The sequence below is a fragment of the Phlebotomus papatasi genome, chromosome 2, assembly GCF_024763615.1.
Source record: "Phlebotomus papatasi isolate M1 chromosome 2, Ppap_2.1, whole genome shotgun sequence".
Taxonomy (NCBI): Eukaryota; Metazoa; Arthropoda; class Insecta; order Diptera; family Psychodidae; genus Phlebotomus; species Phlebotomus papatasi.
The window spans coordinates 31,193,807-31,219,939 of record NC_077223.1 but is presented as its reverse complement, the minus strand read 5'-3'; the positions used below and the strand labels follow the sequence as shown (position 1 = coordinate 31,219,939).

The following is a 26,133-nucleotide window of genomic DNA, read 5'->3' as shown; positions in this document are numbered from 1 at the left end:
TAACCTAACTTTCACCGAAATCTCGCCTTACCTTTGCATTTTCTTCCATTCTAGGCACAAATGGAGCTGGAAACACTTCACCCAACACCAACGGCAACTACACACCACTCAGAGTTTATCACGAGGGACGCGGGCGAAAAGGACACTTCCGCTACTAAAGACGCCCTCTCTCTCTCCTTTCGCCCACGCAGTCACTTTCAAAGTCATTTTGTCGTATTAGCAGGCACAATATTTATGTTACGTTAGTATTTATTACTCAGACGCTGTGTCATCTTCATCGACTTCTGGCCACTATCGCTAATACTATCTGCGAGGGGATTTACTTTGTTTTTAGTATTTATATTCTTAGGGCATTGAGCCCAAAATGGGTGCTGAAAATCTTTCACTTTCACACATTTTCCCTTTACCGCTGATCCCAGTCTAAACTGATCCAAAGGATTGTTCAAAAGAATTTAATTTAGTGAAAATCCAGTCGAATGATTGCAACAGAGTACATTTATTTTGAAGACAAAACACAAATAATATTACAAAACTATTACATCTTAAAGGTAAGAAAACTAAATTATTATTTTTTCGGAGGATTAAAAACTTAAAAAAGAAAACCTATTTCTTTCGTTGTTATTTTCAGTTTACTAGATCGAACGATTTCTATTTTAATAAGTACTTCGCAGTAATTGAGTAAAAAATCAAGAACGGAAGAACTTTTAAAAAATCCAGAAAAGGATTAGCCGAGACACATACCATTTGCCGTAAAAGAATAAACATCTTTTTTTCTTTTTTTTATTATTCTACAAAGGCAGCTTAAGTTCTAATATCAAGAACACTTTAACATTTTAAAATACCGGGGTCAAGATATCAAAATCTAAATATCTAATCGGTCAAATGCTCCGGAATACTTTTTAATTGTTTAATTAAAGAAACAAACCGCAGATATCCCAAAATTTTAAACTTGTCTTCGTGAAGTACCTATTCTAAGGACCTTTAGCCAGGGAACCATCAAGCCTAAAAAAAGTGAAGCTATTTTTCACATTTCCTTGTAAAAATTTTGCAGATATTGCACCGCGACTTAAACAAATTTACTTGTAGTTATTGTATTATTTCGGCGAACATTATGAAATATCTATTTTTAGATAGTTTTTAACGGACGATTTCGAAATATATCAGACTCATAAGTCAATTCTCTTTAGGAAAAAACTTGCCAATAGTCTTCAGTGTCTCTATGCAGAAACGTATAATAATAATGCTGGCAAAACATTCCATGAAGGAACAAGGCCTTTCCGCAAGGGGATTTCTAGACATGCATTATTTTATTTTTTTCTTGTACGGGATGAGGTTGTCAGTCCCATGCCCGTGGAATCAAGTGCAGTGAAGCTCACTGGATGCAATCCGAACACCTTTAACGCCAGAAAAATTCCTGGTGACCTAAAGGGGATTCGAACCCGGGACACTTGCATCATAGAGCGAGTGCTCTACCACTTGACCCATTGAGTGCCCTGCAGAAACGTATGGAAAAATGAAATTTCGAGAGGCCCCTGCCTTTAGCAGGTGTTTGAAATTACCAAGACAATATTTCTATTAACTGCATTAATAGTTTAATATGAAATTCATTTCAAATGATTATTTTGATAGAGCTAAAAAAAAATCGTATAAAAACCTGTGTCAGTATCAGAGTTCAACATTTTGCCAAGCAAAAAAAAATTCCCAAGATGTACATTTTGGAGTTAATCATTGGCGGTCATTAGTTTTCATCTCACTTTTCTATTTATTTTTTTTAAGTTTCGTATGAGATAGTAAGAAGTACCACAGAACGTAGATTAATGAAACAATGCCACACACTCAGTCCCAGCATTATGCACCTGACGGAATTATGCACATACAATTATGCAAGTTTGCCTACAATTGGGAGTCAATTTATGAAATCATTTTTGAAATACGCCTGAATGTATTGGGGAAACTGGGGCAAAAAGTCACAAAACGGATATTTTATTTTTTTTACAAACTACTCGAACGCCCCAGAAATTTCTAATTAGCGCAGTTTTATAGGAAATTTACCACTCTACAAATTTGTGAAAGTAGTTTTCCTCTATTTTGTAAGGAAATACGTTTATCGAGCCGTTTTCTAAAACGTTATTTTGTGACCAAGCTCAAAAATGCTGGGCAAATAGTATCAGGCATGGAATGTTACCATATTTTGATTCGCTTTGTTACGGGCTTCCGTAAATTAAAAAAAAAAATAACTAGATAACATATTTTCATAGGAAATTTATTCCTCTACACCAATGTAAAACACTGTTTTCTCTAACTGAACGAGAAAAACGCTTTTCAGGCTATTTTCGAAAAAAACACACAAGAGACTGAAAATCGTTTGACCATTGCAAACAACAAGCGGCGACACATGACATTGATATTTTTTTCGCCGTGATACATCATAAATTGTTTCGGTTTTTCTTACTTTTTGCTCTATACCTTTTGTTACTTTTTACCCCAAGTTGCCATTTTTAATAAAAAGACTTCTTGAGAGAAGAATCTTTGTAAAATTCTAAAATAGATAGCGGTTTCGTATTCAAAGACTCCAAGTCATTTAGGAAATAATCATCAGTGCATAAATTTTGAATAATAAATAAGTGATAATTGATATATTCTTCAAGGAAAATATTTCAAAAATAGGGCTAAAAATTTCCATATTTTTTGTTTTCTTATTTCCTTGTTCAAATTCTAAAAACATACAACATCGAAGAAGGTCTACAGAAGATATCTATGGAAAAAAAATTTAAGCCGCTGTCTTATTTATCTTGGAAGATATTGAATTTTGAAATTTTAGAAATCCACATGCACTAATTAGTTATTAAACTAATTTGTGCATTGAGGACTTTTGTAAAGAAATGATTAAAACAGAGGACAATGTTCACAATGAGCACACCGAATTAAAGTATGACTCACAATCAATTTAGGCAAAAGCTCCCAATAAACTTTTTCAAAACAATATTGAATTGAATTTTCAAATATAACAAAATTCAACATATCTTGATTTTGTGCAGATTGCTAATTATAATAATTCTCTATCGCTTTGTACATAGATTTATTGATGTATTTTGCAAGACACATTGCTTAGGCAAGTGATTTAAAAAAGCAAATAAAAATAACGCTATGTATATCTAGGACCAATAAGACCGTATATGGATGAATTCTTAATTTCTATTCCTTAAAAAAATTAAAACAAGCAGACGCGTTGAAGAACTTTTAAGACACTTACTTTAGTTAAACATTCATATTAGGAGTATATTACAGTGCAAAGCAAATATAGATACACTAAGGAAAAATTACGGTCAATGAAAAAAAAATCCGACAAAAAAAATAGATAAAAAAATAATAGAAGAAAAAAAACAATAAGGCGGCACAAAGCAAGAATCGAACTCGAGACCTTTGCGTTGTAAACAACGTCCGCTAGCCCACTGCACCACGACTGCTCCTGCTGGCTCTAGAACTTTCTTTATCATTAACATTTTATGGAATCCTTTGATTGCTTTTTTTGCAAAGGAAAAAAAAATTTAGCACTTTTTGAGTATGACACGATCCTTATGATCCCTATCCGCGTCTATGTTCTCAATATGAAGCCAATCTGAATTTGATGACTCGATGACCTCCCAGAAGAAAGCCCTTGCGGGTATGTAAATTTTCTCGATGCTTAATGTCATTTCGCGCGTTTTTTTTCGGTCCCGAAAATGTGGATAATCCCGGGTCTGAGTGTATTACTTACATTTTATTAGACGTTAAATAAATTTCAACATTTTGACAAAAGTGTCAACACTGAGAAAAACCGGGGGTGCGATTAACTCTTTTTCCTCATAACTTTAACACTTTTTAGGTGTAAAAATATATCAACATTTTTTAATGTTAATTTTACACCTTTTTAAGGGTAGAAATAACATGAAAAAGAGTAACTTTAACCCCTAACACACGTAAAAAGCATAACACTTACACCGATTTCTGATCAATACTACAGCGTAAAATAAACATTTCCGAAATGTTATTTTAACTTTTTCGGATTTCTCTCAGTGAATAGGGGTTCCCTGTCAACCCTGTCGGTGTTCATTCAACCCTAGTTTTAATTAAGAAGGAAGGAAGTCAAATTTACCCTCCTTGCTGGTATGTGTCTTGGATAAACCTTTTCGAGTTTAGCTGTCAGTGTCAAAATTTTCAGTGCTTGAATTTAGGACGCAATCCTTATTGAGCAGTTTAGAATGGGACAACCGAGATACTGTAATTAATTAATTGTATTTCCACAAGGTACGCATAATAAATAAATGTAAGAATAGTAATAGAATTTCCTTGACCAAGAGAGAAAGGGAGATAATATGCCTTAAGTGTGATTGTTGCAGAGATATTTTCTCCAGAAAGGGACAACAAGATAAAATTGGCTAAAGAATGTAAAGAAAAAATACAAAAAAAAACCCTAAATTGTTCTTTATATTTTAAGTGTTTATTTTAATTTCATATTTTTAAGATATGAATATAATACATAGCTTTTTTTATCTTTTGCAAAACTTCTGTTTTACCAATAAGTTTTCCAGTTTATTTATGTGCTGTCTACACTAAAATTAGTTATGTTGTTTTTTTTTTTACTTTTACTCTTTCATATTTTTTCTTTAGTTTAAAAACTATCCATCTAATTTATCCATCAAAGTGTAAATGTTTTTTTTATTTTTAAAAAATAAAAAATAAACGCCTTATTGAGAAACAAAATTTTGAAAACAAAAATATAGATGTAAAAAAAAATCTTATATATTCTGTATAGAAATAACCAAAATTTCAAGAGAAAGATTATTATATTTATGGCAAAAAAAATCCTATTTTTCTATTAAAAAAAATATATAGAAATGTAAATTTGAAAGGGAGCATTTAATAATTTTTTTCTTCAGATAAATGTCCTTAAAATTAAATTTCACTGTTAAGAGACGACATTTGTGGTTTTTCTTTTTGCAGAGAAAAAGAAAAAAAGGAAAAAGTCAGTGAATAAATTGCAAAATAAAGATATTTCCAAAGAGAAAGTCTTATAATTCAACTATTTACATGTTTTTTTTCTTAAAATTTGAGATTTTGTTCCAAAATCTTCTTGGTTTTTAATTTTTTTTTCTTCTTCAAATTCTTCTTCTACTTTATGGAAACAACAAAGATTGACATTTAAAATTTTGTGTGTTTTTTTTCCTTTGTTCACGAGCTGGACAAGTTTAGTGCTTTAAGGCAGCTACACATTGGAGGAATTTTTGTCAAAAATTGCATTTTTGACAAAATATTGACGTTTTCACGTAAGCTGTCTATACATTAAGAGAAAATTTCATCAATATTTGCAATAAATATTTAATATTGATGAAAATTGCCTACACATTAGCAAAACATATGGACATGAATTTGGATTATTGAAGAAAATTTGTCTAATGTGGAGGCAATTTCTTCAATATTCGTTTCAATATGGATGACTTTTCTTCCATATTGTCTTTCAATATTGTTTACCCCTACACATTGAGACAAATATCATCAATATTATTCTTCCATAATATTATTGAAGTGGAATATGGAAGAAATGGTCGATATCAAGTTCATTAGATATTTTCTTCAATATATTAATTTTCGTTTTCACGCAAATTCGAATATTTTGTGTTGCAGAATATTCGAAAAATGTTATTTGTCGATTTTGGTGCAAGTTCAAAAAGAAAAAAGTGTGTTTCAGGGAATGTGACTTCCTAGTGGAATTTACCCCAGTTTTGGTGAAAGTTTTTGTTCAGATATAAATTGGGGGTAATTTGTGCATCTGGACATGGATTGAGGCTTCTGAGACAAAGCAGATCTCAATCCCAGCATCCAGCTGGAGAACAGATCAAGGTAAAGAATTGAATTGGGATGGAAGTGAGACATTCTTTTGCATTAGCAGGTCCCGTGAGTTTTTTAGTTGGAACACAACCCGTGGATCTCTTCAATATAAACCTGAACATTGGCTGACAGACAAGGAAAATATCAAGGAATAGATAAGGCGCGAGATCTTATCAAGCAAAGAGACTGGGAGCCACAGTTGAAGTGACACAATATTGGAAAAAAGAAAGAGATTTTTGTTTATTTTTTTGTTAATTTTATTTTTTTAATAAAAAAATTTTAAATAAAAAAGTCTTCACAATTTTATACATACAATAATTTTTTGTTTCTCTGAGATTTTTCTGTACTTCTGGAGCAGAGTCGTATCCATAATCTGTCTGCAACTCCCTTCTGTGAATCTCAGGAAGAGCTTCTGAGTGTATCCATGAACCTTTGGGCAGCAGAAGCACTTACAAGTCAGAACAGTCCCTGCTTGTGAATATATATAATCCAACAGCCGGATATGAGGGTCCCTCAACTTCTAAATGAAGAGAATGTTTATTGGATGTGGAACTAAAGACATCCGGATGTATTTAAACCACCAACTGTTGGATCCTGCATCCCACTGGCACTTTCTACAGTGTTATCAGGGACAACTTCGCAGTCTTTGCATCATCAGGGTGATCAAGGATAACTTCTCAGCCGAGGCTGGGCTCACAACAGCCACATGTCCCTCAGCTGCCTCATCAGGGAAAAACTTCGCGTTTTTTCATCATCAGGACGATGTGGGATAACTTCTCAGCCGATACTGGACTCGCAGCATCCACCCGTCCGGCTCCGGCAGCTGCTGTCAGATTGTTACAATCTTCGGTTTTCAGCACTTCAATACCTCCATCAAGGAAACTGAGCACAGCTAGCAAATCCCTCAGTCAGCAATTCAAACTGCTGCACCACTTCTCTAGAACGACAAACACATCGCACTGATGCTTTTCACTCTTGTGAATTACAGAATTTTCCTGCTGCTGTACACTTTTCAGAAATTTATTTTGAGCAAAGTTTGAGGTTATGTTTTATGTCTCGAAGTTCTGAAAAACTTTATTGTCGTCCGGATATGTGTCGGATCATTTTGGAAATTGGAATATGGTATTAAATAACTCTACCGTGATGCACAAGAGGTTTACTACCAATAATTAAAAAAAAAACGAGTGAAAACTTCTAGTAAAACTTGGTTGAATCCCACTACAAAAAACATCTCTCGAAAACACTTCTCCTTCGCACTTTTGGACAATTTTCCACTAATATTCACTAAACCCTATCTCAATGAACTTCAACAAACACTTACCACGCTTTTCCAGCAACCAAATAATAAATTTTCACGAAAAATAATCTCAAGCCGCAAGAAAACTTGAGAGATGACACGAACTGTCAATATTGAAACGTATTAGTTCCTGTGTGGAGGCATTTTCTTCAATAATTCTCTTCAATAATTGAAGCTTTTTATCAATAGTACTATTGAAGGGCCACTCATCCATATTTTTCCTAGTGTATAGACAGCTGTACAGCACTGCAGGGAATTTCTTTCAAAAAAGCAATTTTTGACGAAAATTTCTCTCAATGTATAGATGCCGTTAAGGCCTCTACACATTGGAGCAATTTTCGTCAAAAATTGCATTTTTGACAAAATTTTGACGTTTTCACGTACAGCACTGCAAGAAATTTCCTTCAAAAAAGCGATTTTTGACGAAAATTGCTCTCAATGTTTTGAGGCCTTAAAAGGGAGCACAGAGTGAATGATAGAATGACAACAAAAAAATTGAAGACATACCCTTAAGTCTAATTGTCCAAGAATTTGCCCAGAGAATCCAGGTCATCGGGGAATGGGACATCACTGGGCTTCACGAGGTCATCCAGGAGGGAATCCTGACTGGCTGGAGCATCCAGAGCATCATCAAATTCATCCGGACTGTCGATATCTTCAAAAGCCCGAATTTCAGTTGGATTAAAATCTGCCGGATCAGGAGAAGCCGGAGATTCGAGAACAGGTTTAGGAGCTTCTTCTTTGGGCTCTTCTTCTTGTGCCTCTTTCTCACGGGGTTCTGCAACTTGTTCCACAGCCTCCTGGGCGGGCGGTTCACTGTCCACAGTGGCCTGTGGCATCTTGAATCCTTCATTTTCTCCCTCTTGATCATCCTTTTGAGGCTCTGCATCTGCTTCTGCCTCTGCAATGCCTTTGGGTTCTTCCTGCTTCTCCTCTCCATGATCCTTCTCCATATCTTCATCTTCAATTTCATTTTGTGCACCATTCTCTTCAATTTTGCCCTCCTCTGCTTTATCCTTGATTTCTTCCACTGGATTCTCTTCCATTTTTTCATCCTCAACACTCTCATTCTTCTTGTCCTTTTCGATAGTTTCCGTAACAATTTCTGTCATGTCAGTATCTTCATCTTGCATTTCTGCATCTTTGACTTCCAAGGATTTTTCCTCATTAACCTTCTCTTGATTACCATCAACTTCTTTTTCCTTTTCCTCCTTGTCCTCCTTGTCCTCCTTGTTCCCATCATTCTCCATGTCAACATCTACAACCTTTGCATCTTCATCAGATGGTTTTTCTGTCACCTCAGCAGGCCCTGTAACATCTTCCGTTGGCTTTTCCACTGTTTCTTTTTGTACTTTTTCAATGACCTCAACGACATCATTTGAGTCATCATCATCAAGGGAAATTGTTGTTGTTGGAGCATCTGGAATTGCATCAACATCCATTGGTTCTTCAATTTCAACTATTTCCTTAGCTACATCTGCAGCCTTTGATACAGAATCCCTCCCGGAATCCTCCTTTTGATTATTCTCCTCACTCATCACCCCATCAACCGTCTCAGCTGACTCCGCCGTCATCGATTCCAAAACTTTATCCAGAATATCCTTGAGGAAATCCTTAACAATCATCTCATTCTCCTTCTCATGCGTCTTTGAATCCATAATTGCACTCCCTGGAAGTTTCTTCAGCAAAATCTTCGGTTGCATCTTCAGTTTATCGAGGAACATCTGAGATTCCTTAGCAATTGGCGTATCAGCAACAACATCCTTCACTGCCTCTTCCTCATCCGACGCCAAATCAATGAGTGTCGTCTGTGGCTCAACAATTTCAATATCATCATCATTTTCATCAACTTCTTCATCATTGGTGTTAGTTGTTATCTTGCCAGACATAATACTCTCGACATCCCCACCAAAACCAAGTATCTTCATGTTGTCCATGGATTTCTCCTGGAGTGTCTTGAAGCGATTGATAGCATAGGTGAGTAAATAGGAGAGATGAATGTGAATTTCTTTGACATCTTTCACTGATTTCATGGATTTATACGCATTTGACGCAACCAATGTATTCATCTTTCCAATGATGTGCATACAGATCTCCTGGCCATTGCGTATCTGCGAAAAAAAAATTGAATTTGCAAAATATTTTCCCACTTAGTGCAAGTTTTTGAAGGGTTTTCTTTATTTCCAAATTAGATGAGATTCTTGACAATCCCACCTATTGTAATCATAACTAAATCTTATATCCTCCGATCGGCTCCAAACTTTGCCAAAATGTGTATAGTCATTTCCTAATCATGAATATATAGGGTAAGTGTGCCAAATTTCGGCCAGCTTCTAATTTCGGCCACTTTGAGTGTAATTTCGGCCATGGAAATATTGGATGAGCACATATATTCTGTCAGTAGAAGAGGTTGAAAGATTGGAGTGGTATATCTCAGCTCCTGATGAATAAAATTGGATGAGTGAACTATTGTTGGAAAGCTTGGTTCATTAGCTTTTAGAATCTGGTATACTTAATCTGCTATGGATAAACCATGGTCATCCAGAACCATTTATGTCGAAGAAGACACATATTGCAACATCTTTTTTGGCCATCTATTACTGGGACCAGGAGTGACCCACTTTTCTCGCACAAGGACTATTTGTTAGAGGAACTCAAATGGTACAATTTGTGGAAGAAACTTTTTTCTTGGACATCTTACTTTTTTTTATTCATCGACTTTTTCAAGAATTTTGAAGTGTTAAACGCAAGGAAAAAATTACAGAAATCCTAAAAGAGTGGTTTCTGGAGGGGAAGGATAGACGTGGGGATGAAATTGATGTGATATTTGGATTCCTTGGATCAACTTATGGGGGAGTACTTACAACATTCCAAGTCAAATCTTCATTAGTTTGTCCAGATGAGATAGAAGGATTTCTGTCATTTTTTTCTATGCGTGTATAATGTTAAAATTCTTGCAAAAGTCGATGAATAAAAAAAAGTAAGATGTCCAAAAAAAAAGTTTCTTCTACAAATTATACCCTTTGAGTTCCTCTAACAAATAGTCCTTGTGCGAGAAAAGTGGGTCACTCCTGGTCCCAGTAATAGATGGCCAAAAAAGATGTTGCAATATGTGTCTTCTTCGACATAAATGGTTCTGGATGACCATGGTTTATCCATAGCAGATTAAGTATACCAGATTCTAAAAGCTAATGAACCAAGCTTTCCAACAATAGTTCACTCATCCAATTTTATTCATCAGGAGCTGAGATATACCACTCCAAACTTTCAACCTCTTCTACTGACAGAATATATGTGCTCATCTAATAAATTAATTAAAATTATGTATGTTATCTTCGAATAGTCAATGAATTCATTTTGCTTTTAACACTTAGAAGGACCCTAGTGGCAGCGGCTGCCAATTTAGTTTTCAATTTATTTTTTTATAGTGAAGAATATATCATTTCGCCTGGAGGCCTGATTGAATGCGTGCAGAATTTATCTGGCTATTTTTTCGTTATACCTATATAACTTTTCTGTCAGTCCATCCAAATCCTTGATATTTTGGTTTTAATACAAAATTTGCATAATTTCACGAATTTGATTTAATATAACTGAATGGCGTACCCCAACTTCAGCTCTAAATCGAATTTGCATGCATTCCGAGTTAGCTCACATTAAGAATCTCACCTACATAAGCCGGTTAGGATTATCTGTCCCTTTATTGTAAATTTCATTACCCCCCTCCCCCCACCTTAATAATGCAAAATCACATTATAACTAAGACAAACTATGGCAAATTTTAGCACATATTCTTCATTCGAAAACTTGAAAAATGTCAATAAACTTTTTCCAAATTTAACTGCTGCCCGCAAATTGAGAGGAACCCGATATTAAAAGAGCCGAATATTACAAGTTCGAGCATTACGCAAAGGATATAAAGTATGGTATCCTTTACCACCCCTTATTGGATTATGTTAATGTTCGAATTTTCATAAATTTGTTGAAATAAGATTTTTTGTTTTCTCTAATTTTCTGTTTGCTGACGTTTCCAGTGAAGTAAGGGTAAACATTTATTGCGCATAGTTGAAATGTTTTGTTATTTTTCTTTTGCCTACGAAAGAGTTTGATATTTCAAAAAATGCGCATGCTTGAAATTGAAAATTGTTATAGTTAGTGAGGATTCGGGGCGGCACTTTGAAACTCGCACTAGCTTCGCTCTTTATTTATTTGTAAGTTTAGCGCCTTTTATTTATTTGATTTTATAAAATATAATAATGTCCTGGGGATCCTCCGAAGATCCCAAATTGATATCCCTATCCATTTAGTCTTTAGCTCTGATATTGGACAAATAGATGAACACACAGAAATCGGCTCACTCGCGTAAATGTGTCGAAAAAATGTATCCGCAGGAGTGAACGGCAATTGGCGTCTACACACTACTAGAATTTTTTTTTTAAATGCCTTTTTTTTAAATTCTGACGTTTTTGCCTACAAGGATAGGGGAATTTTCTTTAAAAAGGCATTTTTAAAAAAAAACTACTAATGTGTAGACTCCATTATTAATCTGAAGATCTTCACTGTCGTTTATTATCAGAAATTGTTGATTTTTTAGTATTTATTAAAAAGTGTAGTCACCCGTACCTTATCCCAAGTGCAAGCCTTTTTTTTTCTTGATTTTCTTACATAGTAAAATTTTATAAAATTAATGCTAGTGGTATAAAATCCATTCATTAACAACTGAATACAAATAATTTTACCCATTCACCCCCCTGCTTTCACTTTAACTATCCACTTTTTAAGGGTAATGTTCAAAAACGGCGAAAAAAAAAGTGCAAAGTCACCCACAACGACTGTAGCTGAGATTCTTTATAGGCGTCCTCGAAATACATGCAACTCTGAATATGTGAAAATTCGATTGTGAGTTGAATTCTGGGGGTAAAGAATCGCGTCGAGCCAATTTTATCAGTTTCAGCCACCAAGAACAGTTTGCTCGATACGATTCTTTACACCCAAAATTCAACTCGCAATCGAACTTTCAGGAATTCCGAGTTGCAAGCACTGTGAGATCGGCTGTAAAAGAATCTCAGCTACCATAAGCTTATCTGTGCTCATCACTGTCCTTATATACAGTGGCGACAATATAAATAGCACAGTTTCGGACACTGTAATATATGCTTTGTTTTTTTGAAAAATTATAATTTTAAATGATGAAAGTAATAATAAGAAATGAACTTGTTTATAAATACATTTTGAGTATGAAGAAAAAACCTAAAATTTCTATCAAGAAATTTAGCACGATCAAAAAATTCTTTTGAAATGGCACATATCAAGGGGACAATATAAATAGCACACCCTATAACAAATAAGTTTTCGGCTTCTTCTGCAATTAACAACTTACGAATTCTATTTGAAAATTAAATTTGGATTAATTAGTACTTAGTTAAGTAACTTCTGGAAAAATGAGCACTTGACAACGAAGGATCATTAAGGAAATCAGGATTTGACACTATTCTAATGTGATTGTGTTTCATGTAATGTGGATATCTACCTAAAACTATCTCAAATTAGTCACATTCGAGGTATTTATCTTGTGATCAATCTTTTCCTTTAAATTTAACAGGATTGTGGTCCTTAATCCATCCAGGCCATCCTAGAAGGTCAATTTTGTTCTAATTGAATCACTTTTAAAAACTCTTGGCAGTGTGTTTGGGATCATTAGCTTGGTTTTAAAACTTTAAAAACAAAAGCAAATTCTTTTCGATGTTGAAGTACATATCTTGCCCAAAGATATCCTTCTAAACAATTTAGTTTATATTGCCTGATATTCCATATACAGGCCATAACACCACTTCGCAAAATGTAACCCAATATTATAAAATTACCACCGCTAAGTTTTACGTTCTTAATTATGTATCAAGGACAAAATTCTTGACTTTTGGGACATCTAATATTTTGTTATGTCATATCATGTGATATTGAACAGGAATACATCTGTTTAAAGAATATTATTCCAGAATTACAGGTCCTTCTGCATATGCTCTTTAACAAAAATCAAACAACAGATATGGTTTCGTTTGAATACTAACTCTGTATGTCTGGCAACACTTCTAAACGGTTTTTTTTTACATAATTGGCTTTCAGTAGTGCTAACATCAGCTACTGTATCAAATTTTGTTCAATTTGTTCCTTTATTTTTGGAACGGTGGCAAATAAATTCAGTTTTATTATAAGAAGAATGGCAGAATCTTCTCTAGAAATTGTAATTTTTTCTCGAAATTTTAATGTTTTTGCGTGATTTGTAAGTTTGGTAATAAAAAATTATTGAATTCATGGTTATCTTCCCTGAACAATATAATTTGCAAAAAAAAATTATTAGTTATCCTGAACTCCTTTACGTAAAGCCTGTAAATCTGCGCCAAAGGCTTTATTTACATGATTTTTTAGTTCTCATAATTTTATTTTACGAAAACTTGTGGCATTAATACCTATAAATGATCAAAAATAAATAAATATCATGAATTTTAAATTATAAGTGAATTTCAGGTAATATTTTCAGAGAAAATGAAAGTGTGCTATTTAAATTGTCCACACGAATTATACCTAAACTCATAAAATAACAAAAAAACATGGTTCTTCTAACAGATTCAAATATTAAATAATTATCATTTTTATTCATAATAGGCATTGTATTTTCTAAAAAATAAAGCATAATCAGGTATAAAGATAGATATTGTATCATAAACATCAAAATATGAAAATCCCTGAAATTGTGCTATTTATCTTGTCGCCACTGTATTCTCAAACTGAACAATATATTCATATACTCACTGATATATCACTGATCACTGATATTATTCATATTGAAGGAGTGACTGGAAATACTTTTTTAAAGTTTGAGACCGATCAGAGGATATTGAATTTCCTGGCGTCCACAATGGGTTAAAAATTTGAGCTAAAATTTATTTATAATAAATGAAAAATCTATATAAACTTACCCTGCCGTCGAGTTCCGTCTTGGCCTTTCCGAATGGTGTGTTGGCCATTTGCTGTGAGATGATCAGCGGCGGCATGTTACACATCTGCGGCTGCATCATGCCATTGAGAATAACAGGGCGTTGCTGGGTGGCTGCAGGTGGCACCTGTGGCCTCAGAACGGGCTGTTGCTGCCTTCGCTGTCGAGGCGGATTGGGCATTCGGGGCACTGGAGGCTGCCTCACCGGTGCACCGCTGGGTCTCATTCCACGTACAGCCGGCGTCATGAGCGGCGGCACCATGGGCGGTTGCTGTGCCTGTGGCGTTGACTGTTTCTTCACCTGGATCAACTTGCCATTGGGCAGACGGATGGTCTCCTGCCTGGCAGCTGAGTTCAAATCAATACGATACCCATTGATGGTGTGATAGATGGGAGTTGCCGGAGATTGATTGGCAATAGTAATTGTTTGGGTCTTCTTCTGAGCGGCGGCTCGGCTGGTGGTTGGGGTACCATTTGTTGATGGACTTGTGCCATACTGACGAATTTGCGTTAGTGGCGGTGGAGTGGGTTCAGCGGCACTTCCATCAAACATACTGAGAATGTCCGGAGTACAAACGACCTCATCTTGACTTCTGCCCTCTCCGGCAGAATTATTCATCGGTACTTCAGTCATCATGCGCTTAGCCGGTGGACCTTTACTGTAATCTGGCACGTCTGAACGCTTCCTTGTCTTCTGCACCGTCTTCGGCACTGGCAACGTCTTCTGGGCCGAAAGTACAGGAGATGGCTTTGGTGAAGCCTTGGCCGCCGTAGCGGCTTTCCCTGGTGTTAGGGACTTCTTGCCAGTATCTTTTGGAGCTGGTGCAGCCTTTTGGCAGCATGTTGTCAAATCTCGGCTCAGAAGAAAATTGACATCAGAATCTGACACATATTGGGTCAGAATGACTTTTCGCTGTTTCTCAATGAAATTCATCAGAGCCCAGTGCTTAGCCCTGAGCGGCCATGTGATCTCTGGTTCACAGGCAAAACACATCCAATTTTCATTCTTAATGATCGCCTTGATGGTGTCCTTGGAGAGATTCCTGATGATGCACTTCTTGCAGAAGACATAGGGACACTTGGCGCAGCAGAATACTTCACCACCTTGACCACACCATCGGCAGTACAGCTCACTACCGTCCTCACCCTTGTCAAACTCCCCACTTGTGTAGAATGCATAGCACTTGCTACACTGGGTCACCTTCAGCACCGGATGCTCCCGGATGGTGACCTCATCAATTGGGGCCGAACCCAAGTGAGTGTCGCACGATGTGCAATGGACACGATCGTTAGTAACGTAGTCAACTTGGGGATACTTTGAGCGGTAGAAGTCCTTCTCCTTCTTACCCAGGCCCTTTTCCCACTGAACCGTGAAATCTAGAACAAACAATTTATTCTATAACCTACTAGCTAATAACTAAAACTCTGATTGATTTTACTTCAGTTAATTCGTTCACATTAATTAAATTTATTCTCTATAAATGTCTTTTCAATATTAAAACAATTTTCCCTATGTGTACTAGATAGATTAATATTATAAAACGAAATTATTGGCAGGGGCGACCGAGGCAGACCTCCCTTCCCAATCATTTACAGTAGACTCTCTAAAATTCGGGCATATGGGACCAAAATGTCAGCCGAATTAGACAGAAATTCGGGCGACAAAGTTTTTAAAATGCAACGATTTTTTATTCATGTGCATATAGAAATTGAGTTTACACACTCATTATAACGTAAATTGCATGAAAATCCCTCAATAATGCAAAATCACATCAAAACTAAGACAAACCATGCCAAATTTGAGCATATTTGATTTATTTGATAATCATAATCAAACTTGAAAAATGACAACAAAATTTTTTCAAATGTAACCGCTGTCCGAATTAAAAAGTAGCCCGATCTTAAAAGAGCCGAATTTGCGAGAGTCTACTATAACTCTTTCGTGTCCTTTGGGACTCTGGGTACCCATGGAAAAAATATTTTTTTAGACTAGGTTAAGTGTGCCAAATTCCGGCCAGCTTGCAATTCCGGCCACCTTTTTTTTCTTCGAATTTTCAAAAATCTTGTTCGAACCTTTAGGATACGCTCGAGGGTACGCTCGTCCTCAAAAATCTAGAAGTCAAATGTAACGGTTCACGGTAAATTTCGCCATTTGCTTTTTGACACCAATCTTGTAAGAAAATTCCAAGCCGGAGCGACATTTTTGCCAATATGGCCGATAATTTTGACATTTGGCAGCGCGGGAGATTGCCTTCAGGGAAGTTTTTTCTGTTCTTCCTGATTTTAGTGAATTCTAATTGTCCAGGAAGTGTCTTTTAGGCTTTTGAGAAAGCTTAATGTGTCTACAATAACATCGTGTTGAAAGAAATGTGTTTTAAAGTGTTATTATGTGAAATATTTTGAGGAATCTGTTGGCAAGCAGGAATTTGGTGTCTTCTTGACCACTTCCTGGACATCCCACAAGATACCGGTCAATAATTCTTCTTGTTTTAGTTATCAACATTGTAAAGGAGTCATTTGATATTATTGGCTTTTGGAATTTTGAAGTTTGTATCCTTTTCGTTCATTTGGGGACGAGAGTACCCATGAGTTTTCCAATTTCCCAGAGGCAGAAAAAATTCTTTCTCTACAAAAGTATTATATTTGACCACTAAGACTTACAATAAAGTGAGTTTTACTGAAATTCGTTCGCTGGATATGTTGTGGTCCGGAAAGAGTTAATTCGAGATTCCCTTCCCCTCTTGATGCCAGCACTCGTATGTGATTTCGTCATAGACGCGTTTGTTATAAAACACTCTTAAGTTGATTCTTATTTGATGTTCCTTATGAACTTTAGCCACCGAAATCTATCTCGACTGAAGTATAGGTCTTAACTGTAAGACGAAATCTTTTACACGAATTTGTTCCCGACAATGGGAACAAAAAGATTCCCCATATGAGTAACAATTTCGTTTTAAAAATTACATCATTCACGGACACCGAAAATGTTTGGAACAAATATGTTATTGATGTAAGAATAATATTGTAATAAAAAAAATTATACTAAATTGTTCCTGACAGTGGGAACAAAATAGCCGAGTGCAACAAATTCTATTCCAACTTTCAAGAACAAATTTGTACAAAACGAAATCAACTAAAATTTGTAGATATTCCACCGTATCAAAACGATTCCAAAAGAAAACTCTAACAAAATTGTAACTGCATTTCATAACAAAACTGTAAAGAAAACTTTTTGGAACAAATATCTTCTCTAGGTAAAAATTGATTTCAAAAAAATTTGTTCCAAGGAAAACTTGTTCCAATATTTTGGTCAGTGTCCAAAAGTTTTTACCGTGTGGGCAGATTAATAAAACAAAATTACTGGTAGGGGAGACCGAGCCAGACCTCCCTTCCTAATCATTTAAATATTAATCATCCTGATACACATTTTTTTTACAAATTATACGAAATTTTATTTGTTAGCTAATCTGCCGCTACCCCTGTCTGCGCTATAGGATTTTATTTGACGAGAAAAAAATATTTCCTGTTGAAATAAGAATAGAATCCTTCAGCCAGTAAATAATTACAACAAAAAATAGAATATCAACAACAAAAGAATGAAAAATAATTAACATTCGAATCCTTAAAAGAATCACAATTACCATTACAAGGATTTAAATACTTTTAATGAAATTCAGGCAGGACAAAGTTCAGACACATTAAAATGTCATTGCATGAACCTCTTTTGTTAATTTAACGTCTCTCTAATGATAAACGCCTAGCAAGGGGCTGATGTGTTAAACATGCAGCTACAAGAGCTAGGGATCAATCTTATCATTATTTTTTTCTGGAAATTGAAAATCTTTTTCCTTATTTCGGATTTACCGCAAAATAACTAAATACCTTTCAAAAATACTTAAATTTCGGATATTTTTTTTATTTCGAAGAATTCATGTCTTTTGTGATTTATAATGGTATACCCAAAAGTAGTTTCACTGGAGATTTTAACGCTTTTCAGAAGAATCCAAACTTCCCCAAATCGGTTGAGAAATACCTTCTCTAGGGTGTTTTTAATCTTGCAAAAATTCGCTAAAAAAACTATATTTCGACCACTCAGAATATAAGTCGAACAACTCGATTTATATTTATAAAAAATCGCACTCAATCCTGGCATTATGCACTTCGCGATTATGCACCTGACAAGATTATGCACATACAATTATGCAAGTTTGTCTACTTTTGGGAGTCAATTTATGAAATCATTTTTGAAATACGCCTTAACTCTTTCCGGACCACAACATATCCAGCGAACGAATTTCAGTAAAACTCACTTTATTGTAAGTCTTAGTGGTCAAATATAATACTTTTGTAGAGAAAGAAAATTTTCCGCCTCTGGGAAATTGGCAAACTCATGGGTACTCTCGTCCCCAAAAGAACGAAAAGGAGACAAACTTCAATTTTCCAAAAGCCAATAATATCAATTTTGTGAATTATTTTTGCGTGTCAAATGACTCCTTTGCAATGTTGATCACTAAAACAAGAAGAATTATTGACCAGTATCTTGTGGGATGTCCAGGAAGTGGTCAAGAAGACACCAAATTCCTCAAGATAGATACCTTAACATATTTCACACATTAATACAAATTTCTCTCAACACGATGTTATTGTGGACACATTAAGCTTTCTCAAAAGCATAAAAGACACTTCCTGGACAATCAGAATTCACAATAATCAGGAAGAATAGGAAAAACTTCCCTGAAAGCAATCTCCCGCGCTGCCAAATGTCAAAATCATCGGCCATATTGGCAAAAACGTCGCTCCGGCTTGGAATTTTCTTACAAGGTTGGTGTCAAAAAGCAAATGGCGGGCATTGGCGGGATAACCTTATATCTGACCTCTAGATTTTTGGGGAAGAGAGTACCCATAAAGTTTGAACAAGCTTTTTGAAAATTTAAGAAAAAAATGTTTTATTTAAAAAAAATGTTTAATTTAAGAAAAAAAATATTAAAAAAAGTCAAGATATCTGCAAGGAAGCAGAAAATCGTAAATTCACGATTTTTGACCAAAAATATCTAAGCTCAGGAGTTAATTAGGATCCTGCAAAAAATATCCTAGATTTGGACATCCTTATAGTTTGTAATTATCCAGAAGAATCGGATTTTTATTGATTCTAGATAGACTAAAAAAATTGTTGTTTCCATGGGTACCCAGAATCCCAAAGGAGACAAAGAGTTAACTAACTGTAAAATTTTAAAGTGTCAATTAATAACTTCACGCATTTACAAACTTCAGGTAAACGCGTTTATAAATCACAGTGTAGAAGAGGATGGGGCGTCGGACATGCGTGTACGTGACTCTCAAAAATTAGAATTTTAGAATAACAAATTATGTTATGAGAAAAATATACTACGTATTTTAAAATAACCTATATCGAAAAGAAAGTAGCTGTGTAGCTGGTTTTAATTAGTTCCGAATATAAATCAAAATCGTTTAGCAAATACGTTCTTAATGGCTCGGGCACACCTTTTAGATCAAGAAAATTTCATGAAGTCGAATTTCCGATATCTTTCTTTCTTACATGTTTTGCATAATATCTATATCATTCTCTCGCACTCTTCTTCTTCTCTTAAACATCACTACAAATTCAATTTAGCTCAATCGAATTTGGTATGCGAAAGAATGAGATAGTCATATGTAAAACATGTGAGAAAGAAAGAGTTTCGAATTTCGACTTCATGAAATTTTCCTGATCTAAAAGGTGTGCTGGAGCCATAAAAAATAAATTAGAAACCATAGAGCCATAAAAAATTACATCAAATTTGGTAAATAAAAATTTAAATTTTGTCAGTAAAATACTAAATTTCGAGCAATAAAACAGCAAAATCTTTACAAAATGGTTCTAATTTACTGACTAAATATCTCAGATAGTGGCAAGTAAAATGAAAAACCGCGATAGCGTCAACATACTAGTAGCAATTTTCATCGAAAATTGCCTAAAAAGCATTTTTTAATTACTTCTAGTATGTAGATCAGAGGTGTGCAAGAAACCGTTGAAACCAAATTAACGTCAAAATAAGTTTGTTATAGTAGCGTTTTGACCATTTTGACGACATGTTTCATTTGACGTTAATTCGGTTTCAACGGTTTCTTGCACACCTCTGATGTAGATGATCAAATTTAATTTTCGCGGCTTAAACTTAAATTTTCTACTGATCATTGGTACAATGTCAAAAAAAAACTTCAGTAGTCCTAACTGCCCTACTTTTCCCTATTCCCTCTCAAAATGTTGCAAATTCGAATGAGCGATATTATTTTCTCTTCATGGAATTCGAATAATAATTCTACGAACGAACAAATAATGATACTCAATACGCTCAATAGGATAAAAAATAATTTTTAAAGTACACGAATTATAATTAAACTATCTGTCATCCGATATACTTAAAAAAAATAATTTTATTATTATTAGCCGCCAAATAAAAATTTTCAGTCGGCTACCGCCACTACATACTTTTAGGCTCACATCTCCATATTATGAGGGAACTTACCGGGAACAGCGGTATCATCAACTCGAACCCAGGTATAATCCTTCTGAACATTAGTTGACCGTCTGCTGGATGTAGATCTCTGCTCAGTAGTTGTATCTGCTGGGAGAAACAACAAGTTAAATCCAAGACTGCCCAAAACTTTCTTAAAAATGCATAAAATTACCTCCATAATCAAACATAGAAGCAAGGGGTATCATCAAATCCTCGGCGGAGAACATCTTTCTGTAAGCAAAAATGACATTATTTTAAATTTTTCCTCAACAGATAAGTGCATGGGTTGATTATTTTTTTGCCCTATCTGATGATAAACAAATTACCCCAGGTTTATCTCACATAAAACTATTAATTGCCGGCAGAATATAAAAAGGAAGACTTCCAAAATAATAACACAATTGGCGTCCAAGTGCGTTAGTATTTCTCAAGAGAAAAAAGCGGCAAATGGAACAAAATATCCAAGAAATTCGCTTTTGCAAGAGTCACGGTAAGTACTTGGTTTATTTTGTTTCACTTTTCCAATACAAAAATCTCCAGTGGCCTACTATGGTGTACAATACAATCGCCTCTGAATAATGGGAGTCTCCCAAATACTGCTCTGGCAAAGCTCGCGTTTTCCAACTTTTTTCACTCAAAAATCCAGTGAAAATAGCAATACTACACCCCCAAAAGTACCATCACGACACTTAAGTAAGTACAAACTACAAATATCACATATTTCTCACCCCGAAAAAATGGAATTTTTCCAAAAATTCAGCAATTTTCTTCACACAACTCACAAACTCATTTGTGCAAGAGTCGAACCACTCAATTTTGTGTGAAAAGCGAGCGGAGAGTCGTCGCTAACCACGTCAAATATCGGCCGTCTCGGTCTACCATCGTTGCGCATTCGGCACCAATATACTTGATTTCGGGCGGTTTCGCCTGCCGAATGGAGCCGAACTTAAATATGGGCGCCATTTCTCTCGGCGGCCATTTTATCACAAACAACATGAGGCCATAACCTTTTTTTATTACTGTCAAATCTAATACGTATTTCGGACATCTTCTTTTACATTTTTCTTGTCATTTTTGAACGGGCATGTGCACTTTGCGTGTGGATTTAGCAAAATACACAACCTAGGCTGGGTGATACTTTTCACTTCTCGAAAAAAACGCCCATTTTTTAGCCTTAAACACAAAGTTTAAACTTTTTGCATTGATTTTTGAGGTAAATGGACCGGAGCAGAGCATGGTATATTATGCTAAAATATTAAAATTTAAAGAAATGGTAGAAAATTTTTGATGAAAAAAAAATGATCCTCCCCGGCGGGGAATCGAACCCCGGTCTCCCGCGTGACAGGCGGGGATACTGACCACTATACTACCGAGGACATGAAACTTCTCTCCTCAAATCCCAAAGATTTACATCCAGATCTATCTCAACTATTTTTTATCTTATCCCCTAACAATAAAAATCATACCAATTTATCAAAAATCTGCAAATTCCGCATTTTCATAAACAAATTCTTAAAATGAAAAGAAATTAACTTCGAAACTTCAATCTTATTAAACTAATTAATATAAAATGTGATAGGATAAGTAATGACTAAGGACTAAGCATTTTCTAAGTATTCTAGGATCCTTAGGATCACAGAAAAGGATACTCATGAAAATATAAATATATAAATTGCAAACTATAAACATTTACTTTCTTTACAAATATCCAAAGACAGGATAAAAAATTTATTCATTAAGGATATTTCAAGGTCACATGGATAAAATATTAGAAGCGCCACCAACGGAATTAATTGTAAGTTTCATGGGACTTTAGCACTCTCCCATTTTAGCTCTCAAGGGTTTTAAGATAATTTTGGGGAAAATCAATGAATTCGCCTCTGGATTTCTCAAGATTATGAACTGAAAGGATAATACCGGCATTCAAGGAACCCTATTCCAGAGTCAAGACCAATGATAACACAAGATGTATCGAAATATTTGTATCTCATCTAAATTGTACAAGAAATGTTAAGGAACTATGGGGGAAATAAAAATTGCTACAACAGGTAAATCCTATTGTATTAATCACATACCTGATTGGGAGGCTTCAGCCGGCAAATGTCTCTTTCCTTCAAGACGTTCAATTGAACCGCACAATACAAATTTCAAACTCTATCGTGAGTGAGATTCTTAATGGGAACGCACGCAGAATTGGAGGAAACTCATGAAAGAAATTGACAATAGAGAGTTGCTTTCACGAAAAGCCATCTGTTGGTTGGGATCATGACTACAACATAAGAATAAGCAGAGACATCTGTAATTGGGTTTGGAAATTTGGTATTGTGTATTTTCAAAATTATCAGCTTCTCTTATGTTCTCTATCGCGCTCTAAAAAATAGTCGACATCGACGGATTGCGGAATTTGTTCGACACTAATCCGTTAGTTCAGCGAAACTTATGCCCTATACACACTTACGACTTAAGCCGAGAGACGACTTAGTGGAAAATGATGGAAATGTAGTTTAACCATTATTTCTAATATAATTACACTAAGCCGTCTCTCGGCTAATCCCAGCTAATCCTCAGGTCTGTCAAGGCCCTTACCTGAATTGTAAAAAAAAATCAAACTTATAGATATGTGGTCACGTGGCCACTCAAAAATTTTGATTTTCAGAATTTTGATACAAAATTGTTTTATTTGTATGGTACTTTATGTATACTTTTCGAATTCAGTTTTACCATAAAAGGTTTGCTCTGAAGATTTTCCGCAATTTTAGATTTCGAAATTCTAATTTATTGATATTTGCATATAGTAGTGTACGCAATACGATACACATAAGGTAAAGTACCCTTTATTCGACCGGTTCCTCTATTCGACCGGTAGATTTATTTATTCAATTTAATTATATTTGCTATAATATTTTGTGTATGATTTAACATTAATAGGTCAATTATTCTTTAAATAATACGAATCAGTGACAAATTCATAGAAATTGATGAAATTCACCATCAAATATTCAAAAATTGACCCACCGGTCGAATAGAGGAACCCGGTCGAGTAAGGGTACTTTACCTTAACTTATCGAAAACCCATACTATATCAGCAAAATCATCATATTTTTAATAATAATTTTATAAAAAAAAAATATTCCTGAATTATCCTTTGCCGATAATGCATAGAAGAATTCTCAGCTCGAATAATTTGGTTTTGGTGGTAAAAGATCAACCCAAACGATCATACCCTTATGAGGATTTAGGATCAAGGATTAGCGTTTTTTGTGTAAATTTCTAATAAATGTCTACACTTTGATTGCTGAAAGATTTCTAAATTGTAATATCAATGGATTTTTTATACTGATAGAAACACTCTGACCTTCCCATTATTCCAATCTTAATGCATTTTTAAGATTTTGCGACATTGCGTACCATTATTCTCCATGTTTTTTTCACCCAATTGATATTTCGAAAAGAACCCAAAAACACTCATAGTGAACTTTTACATTTTTATCACTGGCGCTGATGTCGTTAATCCTCGTAAATTTCACTAGACGACATGAAAGCTCAGCCGGATCGGCCTGGATCCCTCAAATATTGGACTGATTCCTGGGTGTATTATCACCATTATCACCAATCCTCATTTTTCGAGCTGATCACCAAGCCGATTCCTGTGTCTATTTTGGGCTTTAGTCTAATCCCTGAGTGTATAAACACCAATTCTCATTTTTCAGGCTGATCAATAAGCTGATATATGTGTCTATATTGGGCTTTCAATAGTACTTTACTTACAGGTTTGAGAAATATCTTAAATCAAATCATGAGAAAAGTTAAGTAATTTTAGAACCTTTTCCGAAGAATCACAGTAGCAAATTGTGCTAAAATAAGACATACTTTTCACAAATACTCAATAAATACGTGTTTTTTTTTTAATTTTTAAGCAATAAATCTTTTAATTTTTTTAATGCGTGAAATAAAAAAAATATCTCTTTTATATTTTTTTGCTTAACCGAAGAAAAAATTTCAGACGCAAATCAATTTTTTAATGTTCATGAAACATTATATTGGCAACGGCAGCTTTCAGTTAATTTTGTTAGTTCAAAAAGAAGTGACTTTTTTCGATTCTTTTTAAACAATTGGTTCTTCAAATAGTGCTTCCTTTATTACAGGAGAAATTACAGAGTACTGTAATTTCTGCAGCAGTATATAAGCATTTGCAATTTAACCTCTCAAAAAAAACTTTTTACGATATTTTTTTTATATTTTTCAAATCTTTATTGAGTTTCTATGAGCAAATAAATACTATAATCATACATACATTCTCCTCAAAACATAGCCGATGTTTGCTCTTAATTCCAATAAAAATAATGTAAAAAATTTTTGAAAAATTTTAATTTTAAATTTTATGAAAAAGCGTTTGTTTTGGCCTTCTAAACCAGGATCCCCCTTAATATTTGACCAAAAATGAAAAAAAAGTACATATTGTAGTCGAGATTTTCCACCTGATAGCGAAATAGAGCCCGGGTTATGGTGGATTCCATTCCCTGCTCGCGGGAAATTCATATTTCCCGCCTCTCGCTCCAAGCAAGGCCTTTTACTGGTGATATAGTCCTGTTGCCCGCCGTGTGGGGGATTGGCTGACAGGCGACACTGTTAGTCGCGCTAACATGGCCTGGAAGAGTACGGATGGAGGCACAGAGCTGGGTCGCTTCCGCGATAAGCCTTGGTCTGCTTAACACTTGGAAGGACCCTAGTGGCAGCCGCTGCCAATTTAATTTTCAATTTTATTCTTTATAGTGAAGAATATATCATTTTGCCTGGAGGCCTGATTGAATGCGTGCAGAATTTATCTGGCTATTTTTTCGTTATAAAATTTTTAATAAAAATTAAATATTAATGTAAATATATTGCAAAAACAAAAAACTGCACTCGGAAGGACCAAGTGGCAGTAGCTGCCATATGCATTTTATATGGCAGTTTGACGTTCTGCAGATGTAATTTTCTTGATTGTTAGTGTATAAAAGCCTTAAAAGAACAAATTGAAAGTGTTTTTGCAAATTATTGAGAAGAATTATGGGAAATATTGAATTGGGAAATATGTATGAAATATGAATAATTATGGGAATTATTCAATTTTTCTCTTATTTACCAAAGCTCAAAATCCATTTTGTTAAGCGAAGTTAATAGAAAATAGTTAATAGTATTAACTATTGTTCATATGTAGAATTTTTGCTTTGAAAAATAAGAGAAAAATTGAAATATTCAAAGGCTCCCGCATTCAAAGGGAGACCACTTTCCCTGACGCCATGATTCTGATAAAAATGAAAACATCGAATGGTTAAAAATCTTTAGATACAGTACCCAAGGAGGTGAAATTCCTGATTCAGACACCAGAAAAGAACTGACTGAGGCTCCGAATGTTAAAATATATGTAAAAATATTAAAATATTATGTAAAATCCGATAAGTGGCAGCGGCTGC

The 26,133-nt window shown here is 34.8% G+C and overlaps 2 protein-coding genes and 1 non-coding gene across 8 annotated transcripts in view; 1 reads left to right on the top strand and 2 right to left on the bottom strand.

Annotated features, from left to right (window-relative positions):
* LOC129803479 (uncharacterized) overlaps window positions 1-5,062 on the top strand; it is a 41,230-nt gene extending 36,168 nt beyond the window's left edge. Inside the window, exons 5-6 of one of the 2 annotated variants that reach the window (XM_055850072.1) lie at window positions 55-190; window positions 261-5,062. In XM_055850072.1, the coding sequence (XP_055706047.1) occupies window positions 55-158 (104 nt within the window). In that variant the 3' untranslated portion in view covers window positions 159-190; window positions 261-5,062. Of the gene's footprint in view, window positions 1-54 lie in introns of both variants that reach the window. The other variant, XM_055850071.1, reaches the window with a different exon arrangement.
* On the bottom strand, window positions 4,459-22,913 carry LOC129803478 (uncharacterized). Of its 5 annotated transcripts, none has more exons than XM_055850070.1 (5): window positions 22,753-22,913; window positions 20,850-20,908; window positions 20,687-20,782; window positions 14,143-15,536; window positions 4,459-9,276 (listed from the first exon to the last, which is right to left on the bottom strand). In XM_055850070.1, exons 2-5 carry the CDS (start codon window positions 20,902-20,904, stop codon window positions 7,681-7,683), a joined length of 3,141 nt encoding a protein of 1,046 aa, XP_055706045.1. In that variant the 5' UTR covers window positions 20,905-20,908; window positions 22,753-22,913; the 3' UTR covers window positions 4,459-7,680. The 5 variants fall into 5 exon arrangements, with proteins under 5 accessions (XP_055706045.1, XP_055706041.1, XP_055706040.1 ...); XM_055850066.1 differs by having other exon boundaries at window positions 20,687-20,785; window positions 22,753-22,904; XM_055850065.1 differs by lacking the exon at window positions 22,753-22,913 and adding an exon at window positions 21,406-21,528 and having other exon boundaries at window positions 20,687-20,785.
* Window positions 21,982-22,053, bottom strand: Trnad-guc (transfer RNA aspartic acid (anticodon GUC)). The gene has a single exon. It is a non-coding gene; the product is annotated as a tRNA-Asp (tRNA).
* Window positions 22,914-26,133: the final 3,220 nt, after the last annotated feature.